Genomic DNA, 12,888 nt, shown 5'->3' with positions numbered 1-12,888 from the left:
TGAGGGGGCAAAATGGCGATGGGAATTATTACACCTATATCACCTAGCTACTGGGGATAAACCACTTCAACAGCTCAGAACAACACTCTTTATTTAGACCCCCAGTGCAGTTTTAAGAGACAACAGTTTACTTGACAGTAGGCAATATAGGCAAAACAGCCAGGCGTCAACCTCCATAAGCGACACAATAGACCAGAAAGACCTGATTTGCAGAGCTGACCAAGACTAATAAAAAGACTAATGCAAACTAATTTTGTTTGTTGATGGGCCCTTGAAGTGTAAGTAGGAATTTCCATATGCATATGGTTGCTCCTTAAAAGTCCACAGATTATTCAAAATTAAGTGCAGTGCCCTTAAAATTAGGTAAAAAATCATTCAAAGCCCAAGTTTATGGGGATGCAACCAAAATCTTCTACATACAAATTAGTTCCTAAAGTACCAAGGACTACTCAGTGTAACCAAATACCACTTGATTAACTACTAACTTTGGGTTCCGAACAGCTGCTACTTGGCATAATGCGCTCATTTCCTTGTTGAGGACAGTAATTTCCTTGTTGGGGACAGTAAGTACTACAAAAAAGCAATTACAAAACCATGACAATATGTGCTGTTTGAGACCAAGCATGTTTTCTTTTACCCAGTGTGTGCGTTTTTATTTACAAATTAAATTGATGTCCTTGCAGCTCCTCAAATAATAAGGTTTTGCAAAACCAGCCATGGCAAACCCAAAAGCTGGCAAACACCAGATGTATTGTTTTTGCCAGTGCTTGTTTATATTTGCTGTGGCAAATTGTGAAGCACAAGCATATCTTCGAAAAATATGGAACAATCTGTTGCAAGTACTGCAGATCATTGATTATACAAAAAACCAAGACTGCAGAATAAAATGATTCCAGTAGACTTGGTAGCAGGCAAGACTACAGACTGGGCTTACCTGTTTTAGGTTCTTATTGTAGATATATCGAGTTTGGGGTGGCTATTAAGAGGTTGTTTCCAAGGCATATTGGAGATGGTTAGATCTTTGAGTTCAGGTGAAGGGGTAAGTGTAGTAAATCAAGCACCATGGATTTAGGCTTTAGAAAAGAATGCTTTCGTGTTGATCAGTATTCCGTAGTCTGACTTCTCAACATTTGGCAGTAGGTGGTGCATGTCCTACTGATTTTGCTAGGTGCCAAGGAAAAATTTAGAGAAAAGGGAGAGAGTGATGAAGAATGGGATTGACTGATAAAGAATGGGATCAATTATGTTCTTCTGATCCCCCCCCCCCCCACCCCCTCCCCAAGCAATTGGGACTCATGTCTTCTTGTACTTCTCAACCTCGGAGTAGCATTAAAAGCCAATAATCCTAAAGACTTACTCAACACTGTTGGTTCCGAATAGGCTTAGATGGAATCATACTGTGTCCTTATGCTCTTCTCCCAATTTACATTTTTCTTGCCTTTTTACCAGCATACTAAATGTATTGAGGACATGACTCTCTTTTAACCTGAATGCAAGCTTGGACACATGTTGTTTATGTGGCACATCATTCTATGTCTACTGTTAGTTCATATTTTGCCTGTGGGAAAACGTTAGAGTTCAATGCAGCAATATCTTTTAGGGAGGTGAGAGGGGATTCAGGAATCTTGACAGTCTACTTGCCTCCTTAGCAACCTGGCTGGCACTAGTAAGCACCATTCATCTGAAATAAAACCGCTTTTGACAGCATAAAACAAACGGATTCTTTTGCTGTGTGGATATGTCAACATTAAACTCCTCTCCCATCTCTGGAATTCTTCCTTAAATGCTTGGAATAAGATTAGAAAGAGGAGGGCTGTGTACGCACGAGGAGTGTGACGTTTTTTCCTCTCTCGTCAAAAGCTTGCAAAGGTTGTGGTAACAGCGAACCGCAAACACTGGAAATCGGGCCTTTTGGAACCATGTTCTCGTAAAGCCGATCAGTATATTTCCTCAACATCAGCCACTGTTGCTGGAGTCACATGCCTGTATCGATATGGGAAGCCATACTTCAGCTCATAGAGACCCTGAGATTCCGTAGGGAGGAGAACTTGAGGATTCTCACGATGGACGGAGATTGGGAGACCATTCTAGAGAAGAATAGCAAAGGTATCCAGAAATGCCCGGTTTAAGCTAATCTGTTTTTTTGTCCTACACAGGGCGTATTTGACTACAGGGTGCATCAATAAATATTTTAAGATGACCGGGCGTCCTGTCCAAGATATTGGGAGGTGGAAGCTGATCTCATGCATATGATGTGGTCCTGTGTCTCACTGACTACTGACTGGAAGGAGATAACTAGCGGTTGTGGACATCATATTGAGGGAGTTCCCTTGCGCTCAAGGCCATTGTCTCCTGCACAGATTGCCACACACTTCCAAGACTAAGGTCACAAGTAGATTCCAAGACTTGGCTTGCATACTGGTGAAAAGGGAAATCACTGGAAACTGGAAGGTTCACGGCAGTCCCCTGCTCATAACATGGCGCAGGGAGCTTGAAAGATGAGCTGGGTATGAGGGGCGGTACTGCTGCGAGAAGCTAGGGCAGGATTAAGTTCAATGGATACGGCACAGACATGGGAAACTTTGGTAACCTACCTTTAGGACCAAAAACCTCAGTTGCCAATGATGACCCCACAGGGCTCACCTATTGCTGCTCCCGCTTGAACAGCTGTGTTCATGAACTGCATTGAGGATATTACACATTTCACTGACAACCTCTATGGCATAAACACCTGGAATAATGGGACGGTATTGCGTATATTTTTTCAACAGCTGTTTGTGTCACCTCGGGGCACAGCTTAAGGAGGGAGGAAGGAGTGCTTAAGGCATTTGAACACTGATTTACTGAGGACAACTGTATAGCTTTGATGTATTGCAAGGCATTAATGATGCGAGTTGTATGTAATTTGTTGATGTAATAAACCGCAATAAAATCTGTTAAAAAAAAAAAAGAGAAGTCCTGATTATTGCATTTTGCATAGATTTTTCTTCGTATAGAGGCAAGTTTTCCTGTTTCAAGCAATCGAGGCTTGACCAGACCCACTGAGGGACAACATGCTCATTTGAATAATAATTCCATGCTGATATTTTCTGCAGAAACCTTCTGTGCATGTTTATAGTTTACGGATATTTTCTATGGTACTGCTGAGATCAAAACTGTTCTCGGCAAACTATCTCTCATGTAGAAACATCTTCCGCAACTTAAACAATTGCATAAGTCACTCTCTTCAAGCAGATGTCACAAAGGGACAAACTTTGCAAAGTTCCATTAACTTTAATGAATGAATAAAAAAAAATCTTTGCAACTAAATTCATCATTCTTTTGCTCCCCATGCCACCCCATATGCAAATCAGTTTTGACCTTGTGCCTCATGGTCACTGTCCAGCCTGACCTGCCAAGCCAGGTCTTCCCTGGACCGGTTTCGGGGTTTCACTCCTCATCAGCCAGGATAGCTTGAATCCAATGGCACAGTGAGCCCTGGACCCACGCCTGGGCGTACCTCGTGCACTTAGGGCAAAGAAGCAAAAGACACACAATTGATGGACGGAATGCAGAGCAAATCAAAACATTCACCCCAGTTAAGCGATCTTGGTTAAATCCATTATACTTTTGCTCACCATGCCATCCCAGTGATGAGGGGTGTTACCCCGAAACTGGTCCCAGGATGCTTGTTTTAGGTCCAGGGAAGACATGACTTGGCAGTTTGGGCTGGACTGTCCCCATGAGGCACAGGGTCAAGACTGATTTGCATATAGCCGTTTGTGAACTGGGGTGGCGAAGTGAGCTAAAGAACGAAGATGGATTCAACCCGGATCTGTGATTGGGGGCGAGTGTCTGAAAAGTTTCAGCGCTCCATCCATCATCTCCTTGTGTTTGCTTTGTTCGCCCTAAGTTGGCATGGTAAGCCCAGATGTGGGTCCTTTGCTCACTTTACACTGGATTCAAGCTGGCTGATGAGGGGTGTTACCCCCAAACCGGACCCGGGCTGCTTGTTTCCAGTCCAGGGAAGACCTGGTTTGGCAGTTCGGGCTGGACTGTTCTCATGAGGCACTGGGTCAAGACTGATTTGCATATAGTTGTCTGAACTGGGGAGGCGAAGCTAGCTAAAGAACGATGACTTGGAAGGGGGGGAGGGAGAGTATCTGAAAAGTTTCAGCGCCTCCGTCATCGCCTTGTGGTTGCTTTGTTCGATAGTGGGGTCATATAATCACACTTGGCACTCTACACAAGTCGAGAAAGCACAATAAAGCAAATATTTATGCTAATATTAGTTTCTTTTATTAAAGATGGAGAAACTTACATTGATAACTTGACAGTAGCTAAAACCCATGTACATTCACTTATAACAATATAAATACATTGGATGACAAATGTTAATATTGATGATCTTGCTTTACATCCATAATTATTTTATAGAAACATGCACTGTGTTTTAGGGGTGTCAACGCCCGCTTCCTCATAGAGGAATTTTGATAATTAGCTGCAGGACTTAACATTTTTTTTTGTTTAAGTGTATATAATAAAGTCAGTTAGATGAAACATCACTAAAAACAAAAGACACCAAAACAGAAAAATACCAGTCAGTCAAAGATTCTTTATTCAGCCAAGAAAGGCCATAAAAGCACACAAGTAAAAACACTTGTACAAAAGACACTTATAGATACACAGATTGGGACCCCCACCCAGTTGAAGGCGTTGACCGAAACGTCTGGGTCATCTCATTTGAATTGTTTTGTCTGCTAGAGAATATTTGTTGCTCACACAATAAAATAGACCTTTGCGCAATATCTCCTGAATTTCAAAAATCTGTTCTGTGCTGCTGTGTTTGAAGTTCGGGAGGAGAATGCTGTGAAGCAGTGTATATGTATGTGTATATATATCAGTAAGGGAAATGTTTATTTTTAACTATATGATCATTGCATCCAAACATCAAAGCATAACTAACTAGTTAGACCTTTCTAGATCAAGCAATATTGCCATCGATATGTTCATGATTTTTAAGGCAACGCTTTAAGTTTCCAAATCATACTTATCAATAAGCATTTTTAATAAATGAAATATTGGAATGTTACCTCTCTCATTTTTGATACATCTCTTACTAATCTGTTTTACATACAGTACAATCTCTTCCAAAGAATAGATTAAGCATTTCAACGTTAGTATACAAAAGTTAAAATGTAGAGATGCATCATATCAACAAATCACCATGATGTGTACAGGAGGTTTCTTCACACGTTTAACCGCATCGCTGTGGCGGCGGTTTTTAAAATACCGCGTTACATGATGAGCTTGGCTAGTCATCAGCGTACGGCAGGTAAGCCTCATGACGAGCTGAGCTAGTCATCAGCAGGGAAGGGGTTAAGACCAATACTCTGGTCACCAGTTGGCCTCCCCTTAAGTGCCACCCTGAATTATCAACAAGGCACAATAAGAGTGATTTTTTTTGTTGTTGTTGTTGTTGCTAGCCCTATCGAAAGCACCTTAGTATGGACTGTATCGTTTTAATCGAGAAGGTTGGTTGGTTAGCCACCCACTCTGTGGGTAAAAGCTTAGGCAGGGACACTTCAACATGGTGTTTGAGTTTCCTTTTCTCCTTTCATTGTATAGAAAGGAACCCTTCCTATGCTGTATAGTGCTTAAGACCTTTATTTCATGATGATGCTCACTGCATGTTCTTTTTGCTTACAGCATCAGCAGACCTTTTTGAATCAATTGAGGGAGATCACCGGCATCAATGACCTCCAGATTCTGCAGCAGGCCTTCAAGGTATGCTTGATTTCATCTCCAATTTGAATTTCCTGCAGTTTTTCAGTAGTACATAAAGGCACCGGGGTCTCCGGGTTTCCAAAAATTCAATTAACATATAAGCATAAGAAGCAAATTTATTCAGTTGTGTGATTGTCAGTGACTTTAAAACCTAGATTAATGCACACTGTACATACCTTCTATATTTCCTATACTGTGACCAACACATCTTGGATACTGTTAGAGACTACACTTCTGAAGTATTTGTCTCATTAGCAACTTGCATGCTTGTTATATTTGTTGTGGTTTAAGCCCAAATAAAAATAAATACTAAAATATGAGAATTGTAGTAGTAAGTTGATACCAGAATACAGGTTGTGATCAGGAGTGCATGGTTGTAATTGTGACACTGCTAGACGTCATACTACACATGCTTTTTTTGGAATGCTTTGCAGACGTTTACTGTGCACCCAGAATCGTACAATTTCTATGTTCATAGCTGAAACCAGTATCAATACCCAATGGTACGAAGCAAACATAGCCACTTAACCACGTCTTCTTCCATGAAATGCCTCTCACAGATGTTCAACCGATGGTCTCAGTAATTAGCCTTTTGGTGTGGCATCTGCAAGGCCATCAGTCTGGCGAATGACCATTGAGTGTTCAACGAATTAACACAGCGACGAGTCAAAGGTCCTTCTTAAAGACCTAAACAAACAGTATCATCACGCTTGCCTTTAAAGTCTGGTCAAGTCCTGTACCTCACATATGACGAGTATTGACAGAATACATTTAAGGCTATACTCATCCTTTTTATAACCCCTCGTATGTATTTCACAACAGAGGGCAGCTAAGCTGTACAAAACCTTAGCTTGCTGCTTGGGCCCATGCTGTCTCTTCTCCTCCAATAATTCAGATTTAGAAAGTGTATTGCTACATGGTTAGAGTTCTCAAAAAAGTGGACACATGTAAATATTTCAGAAGCTGTGTGGATGAACTACTTTAGGAAAATATATATAACACAGAAAATATTTATCACACAGTCAGAGACTTGCAAAGTAATAATTTAAATAATTAAAATCATGCTAAAAGTAAAAACCTTTCGATAAAAGGAGACCTTGTATCCGGAATTTCTTAATTCTAGAACAGTGGTGCTACTTTATGCAATGCCTGCATTAGAAAAGAGATGGAGCCAAACTGATAGCACCATTGCAGAAGAAGCGGTTGATGGAGTAGTGCTATAAGTTCAAATGGTTGTAGGTTAGGGTGATCTTAACCTAAAAAAAAACCTTGGGCATTAAAACTTACAGTGTATGACTTTAAAACTTATGACTTTAGAACAGAAGACAGTATCTAAGAACACTCTAGAGTTCAACCTGTGTTGCCTCGACACAAGTAGGTGCTCTGTCTAGGTGCCTGGTCCCTGACCAGGGGATAGCTACTGGGAAAGAGCCGATTCAGATGACGTGAGGATTGGGGAGTTCAGTCCTGGGTGCATTGAAACCTTTGTCACCGCTCCGCACTAGCGCATGATTCAAGGCATCAACCTGTTTCAAGTAACAGTTTATATATTTTAGCAAAGCGCAGTTCAGTCTGGTTTTAGATGGATCAAAGCACGCTAGGACTGCTTCCCTGCAGGATATTATTCAATTATCGATCAACCTTCTGCATAGCAAGTCCCTTCTGACCTCTAGGAGGGAGGGGCGCAGGCACAATATGTGTATTATATCCTCCTTTTGCTGTTTACAAAGCTGGCAAGTTACCTGTTCCTCCCCCCTTTTCCATGATGGATAGTGGGTTGGATAGGGATTACCCCCATCCTAAGCTTCATAAACAAGGCTTTTTTTCCTTTCGTTATAAAGTTCAGGTAGCCCTCTGTTTCAGATGTTGGTAGGTACACAGTGTCATCCAGCTGTGTTTGCATACTGAATGACTGGCCTTGTCTTCTATTAATTAGAGCCATTTTGTGATGGTTTTTGCAACTCTTTTGAATTCCTGGTGACTATTAGTTAGGTCCCAGGTGTTTGTAAGGTCAAGGGCAAGCAGGGTGTCTGGGATATTGAGTTGACTGAGTTTCTGACACAGCTTTTCCCTGTCAACGCTATCTAAGGCAGATTGTTAATCAATAAAGCCCATATACTAGCGTGGTTTTTGAGTTCTCCTGATCGATCCGCTGAGAGAGTGCAAGTAGGTTCACAGTTGTCCCTGGGTGCTTAATGAACCCAGTTTGATTTGAGGGTATGATTTTATGTCTCTGCCCATGGTTGCAGTGAGTCCAGCAGCACACCAGCAAAGTATTTTGCTTTGTTGTAAATTAAAGCTCTAAAGCAATAATTTCTAGGGATCTTGCCCCCACCCTTGAAGACTGGAGTTAGACTCTAGCCACGCCATAGGGGTGGGATGATGATGATGATGATGATGATGATGATAATTTATAATGCGCAAAACAATAACCCGCAGGTATCAAGGCGCCTAACAATAAAATCAGAAAGTAGAACCATTAATCCATTACACATAGGCTTGCCGGAAGAGGCAGGTTTTAAGAGCACTACGAAATGTCTGTAGCGAGGGTAAGGACCTGAGATCCAGAGGGAGATCATTCCACCATTTGGGAGCTAGGGTGGAGAAAGCCCTGCCACCCCATTTAGCTCTTCGTATGCGAGGGGCTGATAGAAGCAATTTCCCGGAGGAACGCAAGTTCCTTCCGGGAGTGTAGTGGGAAATGATGGAGCCCACTCCCGAGTCACTGTTTTTTGAGATGGCTCTGTATGTCATGCACAGGACCTTAAACCTTACTCGGTATTCTACCGGAAGCCAATGCAATGTTTTCCGGGCCAATGTGGCGGAGGTGCGTCTGGGGATATCCAGAACAAATCTTGCTGTGGCATTCTGAACCACTTGTAAGCGCTGCAGGAGGCTCCTATTTAGCCCCGCGTACAGCGCATTACAGTAATCTAGGCGTGAGCCAATGAGTGCAACAGCTATCTGTTTTCTGGACTGTAGCGAAAGGTACTTTCTGATCCTTCGCAGGGTATGTATTAATCCCCAACAGGTGGAGATGGTTCTACTCACCTTCTTGCCCATATCCAGGGCAGGGTCTATCATCACCCCAAGATTTTTAGCAGAAGTTGTGGGGGAAGGGCACACTCCAAGCGAGTCAGGCCACCAGCTGGCTGACCAGATGTTTTCGGTCCCTCCAAACACCATCCCCTCAGTCTTCTCCCCATTCAGTTTAAGGGAGTTCTGAATCATCCAGTGACCAACCGCCTCCATGCAAGATCTAAACTTGGAGGCGGTCTGCACATCTGAATGAGGGAGAGAGACGAGTATTTGGGTGTCGTCAGCATAGGAAACTACCTCCATCCAGAAAGTTCTTACTAGTCTGGCCAGTGGGGTCACGTAGATGTTGAATAGGGTCGGACTAAGAGCCGACCCTTGGGGGACCCCACATAGCACAGGTCGGGATGGAGATAGAAACTCACCCAATTTGACTCTTTGTTCCCTCCCAGCAAGAAAAGAGGTCAAGAGATCTAGAGCTGCACCCCTTACCCCCACGTCCCTCAGACGAGATGTAAGTACTGAGGGGGAGAGGGTATCGAAGGCTGCAGTTAGATCTAATAGGACCAGGAGGGTGGTCTGGCCCCCATCCACCGTCGTGCAGATGTTGTCAAGCACGACGGTGAGGGCCGACTCGGTGCTATGTTCCCTCCTGAATCCGTGCTGGGAGGAGTCCAAGCAGCCCGAGCACTCCACAAAGTCCGCAAGATGCTTGTTCAGATGTGCCTCAAGCATCTTCGCCGGGGCGGGAAGCAGCGAGATTGGACGAAAGTTTTTTAGGACCTCCGGGTCGAGGGAGGCCTTCTTTAGCAGAGGCTTAACTACTGCCTTCTTCCACTCCCAAGGGAAGACACCGTTTCTTATAGCTAGATTCATTATTTCTAGCAGCGGTGGTAAGAGGGTCTCCCTACACTGCTTGATGATTTTCAGAGGGCAAGTATCCAGGGGGGAGCCCGATTTGATCTTATTAGTCAAGATTTCAAGATCTTGCAAGGTCAGGGGTGGAAAGGAGTCCAAGGTGTCCAATGGGTCGATGGTAGGCAGATTCGCCTCAGCCAAGACAGTAGGCACACTAATACAGGCTCTTTGTTTTTCAAGAGCTAGGTGGATATCCTGTATTTTCGTGTGGAAAAAGGAGGCAATCCTATCACATAAATCCTGTGAAGGTACGACAGGGTCAGGGACTTGTAAATTGACTAAAGAGTCAACAATTTTGAAAAGCTCCTTCGGTGAAGAGAGCGAGGTTGTCAGGGTTACAAAGTAATCTTGTTTAGCCTGCACGATCTCAGCCTTATATTTCCTAATAAGGAGTTTGTGAGCTTCTTTGTTCTTAAGGTCCCAACTAGAGTGCCAGAGTCTCTCCTTTCTCCTCACTTCTTGCCTGAGAGAATCTGAGAACCATGGGGCAGATGGTCTCTGTCTGGCTCGGCGGCGGGTCTGTGTTGGGGCCAGTTCATTCAAGGCCTCAGTGATAACCTGTTCAAAGTGGCCAACTGCGGTCTGTACACTGTCCATGCCCGTAGTAGAGAGGCTGGCAGCCCAGGGCACAAAGGAATGGCTGCTAATGTTCCTGAAGTTTCTGGTCGTTTCCTGTACGTGATTCCCTTTTTTGTTTCCATCCCCCTGTGGTACTCCAGATAGAATGGGACTGCAAGGTGATCGGACCAGGATAGGTGCACAGGGTCCTTGGAAGTTAGGCGATGGTCATTAGAAAAGATGCCATCTAACGTATGACCTGCCCGATGAGTGGCCCCGTGGACTAACTGCGTGAGTCCACAGGACGCCTAGGCCTCAATGAGACTTGAGGTATCGGAAGCATCATGCCGTTCTAAGTGGTAGTTAAAGTCACCAAAGATGGAGAAATTCTCTCTGCCAAAATATGGTTCCAGGGCCTGAAGAAAACAGGAAGTAAAACCAGTTCGCGGGCCTGGTGGTCGTTCGCCAAGATGGTTAAGAGGAGAGGGGCTATCTTGGTGGTTCAAAATGTTGGGTCTTCCTTATATGTGGCTGGTGGTATGCTGTCCTGATGCCCCCTCTGTCCTGCCTTTAGCAATTTGTTTCTGCACTAGGACATTACTGACGTGTAACCCAGGTGTGGCCTGAGCACCATATGCTATGGGATGTTACTTGGGGGTTTTTGGCCACCAGTTCTGCGCATTGCGTGAGGGGTTGTTCTAGTTGGGATTGTTTATTGAAATGATCGTTTAGGAAGTAAAACCATACTGGCTCCAAAATGTTGGAGGAAGCCATCTTGGGGATAATGCAGCCCAGTCCATTTATGGTGTGCCAGAGGTTTGCAGAATTATTTGACCTGGGGCTATATTATGTACTGTGATTGTTTGCGCCCGGCGCACCTTTTAAAAGGTGCACACAATCACAATGCTCCCTATTATGATGTATGTGCTGCCCCAAAGGCAGCGCATACATGTGAACACACGGAGCAGCTGCTCCGTGATTTCACAGTGCAGGTAGCACCTGCCTGTACTTTAACTGGAAAATATAGATCCCCTTACAGGCGGTGACTACAAGGGGATGTCTGGGGTGTCCTTGGGACCACCTTTAACCCCCTACAGAGCGCATGCTCTCAGGAGGCGCACTCACAGTGCGCCAACTTTAAAATGGCATACTGTCAGTGCACCTCCTGAGGGCTGCTTTGACTCTGCGCCTGCATCTGTAATATGGCGCGGGCGTAGAGTCAAAGGAATTCCCTCATTTGCATAGGGCACACCCCTATGCAAATGAGGGAACACCTTCTGAAGGTAGCGTTGGCGCTTTAAGTGCACCAGCGCAATTGGTATTATATAAGTGGAGAAGTGTGGCTCACCGGTTAGAGCAGGCAGACCCTGAAGCAGAGGTCAGACCCGGGACCAGGGTTCAATTCCCGACGCGGCAGGGTCTTGAGCTCAAATGTCCACGGACTCGATAATTCTCGCTTCGGTGCCTGACCTAATCATGGGTTCACACTCTGCAACTCTGGGCATTAAGCTTGCTTAATCTCCACAATGGCCCGCTGCGGCGGGATGCCTGGCTTTCACCTTGGGGATGCCCGTTAGGGGTTATCTCACAGGGAAAAGCCAGGACGGGTTCCCAAGGCAAGCGCCGAGATGCCTCCGGGTAGTCGAGCGCTATATAAGAACATACAAGAAAAAAAAAACCCAAAAAAACAAGGGAACGCACAAGCATCAGCGCCCCTTCCTATGATATCAAAGTGACCCGCAGGTGCGTAAAGCGGGCACAACCGCCCTTTGCGCTCCCGAGGCACTTCTTGTAATATGGTATCTGGTGTCTTAAAGTAGTTTTGTCCTGAATAAATTACATGTCTCCCTTTGTTCTCTCTTTGCCACCTTCAAATGTCTTTGTGCTTCCCTTAGATTGCATAATATTTTTTCGGCCCGACAGTGACCTTTTGAGGCATCTCCACAACTGATTAGACTTTTTTTGGCAATCCTTAGTAGGTGGCTGGTTCCTCCTCTTAAGTAGCGCCCATCTTTTGAGTTTTATGATTTATTGATTTTCCCGGTGCTGGCTTGCAAGTTTTTCATTTTATGTTGCTCGGCTCAAAACTAGGTCTTTCCCTTGATTGTACGTGTTTATTAGTAGACGTTTGGCTTCAATGGCCAGACCTGGAAGGTAATCCGTAGTGCACTTAGGTTGATTGTATAACTTTCTGGGACTAAGTCTGCTGCTGCGTCAAACTCGTCCAACCTAATACTAGGAGTGAGCTCTTGAGGCCGATGGTTGCTGACTATCTTTTTTGCCACAGCCAAATGAGGTGATATTGTTTAGTTGGGGAAAACTGACTGGTGTATAGTCAAATTAGAGAAGCCGAAGTGTTTGTTAGATGTGAAAAACCTGATGGCTTGTCTCGGGGGAATCGTCCGTTTAAGGCTCTCAAACCAAGGTGTTCTAGGTTTCCTTGGACTGCCCCTCCTTTCTTATCCTCCTCATGCCATCCGGGTTGATCTTGAGTTGGTGTTTCTCAGACACCATTTTGTGCCTTTATTATCTCATTTGTGGGTATTTCCGACATTAGCCACACTTTGAAGTCCCCTGTTGTTTTATTGTCCAGACTGGCATTCTCTGTTC

At 44.3% G+C, this 12,888-nt stretch overlaps 1 protein-coding gene across 3 annotated transcripts in view; it reads left to right on the top strand.

Annotated features, from left to right (window-relative positions):
• USP25 (ubiquitin specific peptidase 25) overlaps positions 1-12,888 on the top strand; it is a 469,204-nt gene that overhangs the window by 45,243 nt on the left and 411,073 nt on the right. For all 3 annotated transcript variants that reach the window (XM_086934051.1, XM_086934050.1, XM_086934049.1), the window contains exon 2: positions 5,689-5,766. In XM_086934051.1, coding sequence (XP_086790177.1) covers positions 5,689-5,766 — 78 coding nt within the window. The remainder of the gene's footprint in view (positions 1-5,688; positions 5,767-12,888) is intronic.

Source organism: Lissotriton vulgaris, chromosome 8 (genome assembly GCF_964263255.1).
Source record: "Lissotriton vulgaris chromosome 8, aLisVul1.2, whole genome shotgun sequence".
In the NCBI taxonomy this organism is placed as follows: Eukaryota; Metazoa; Chordata; class Amphibia; order Caudata; family Salamandridae; genus Lissotriton; species Lissotriton vulgaris.
Note: the sequence above shows the minus strand (reverse complement) of the source record. Positions and strands in the feature narration are given on the sequence as shown.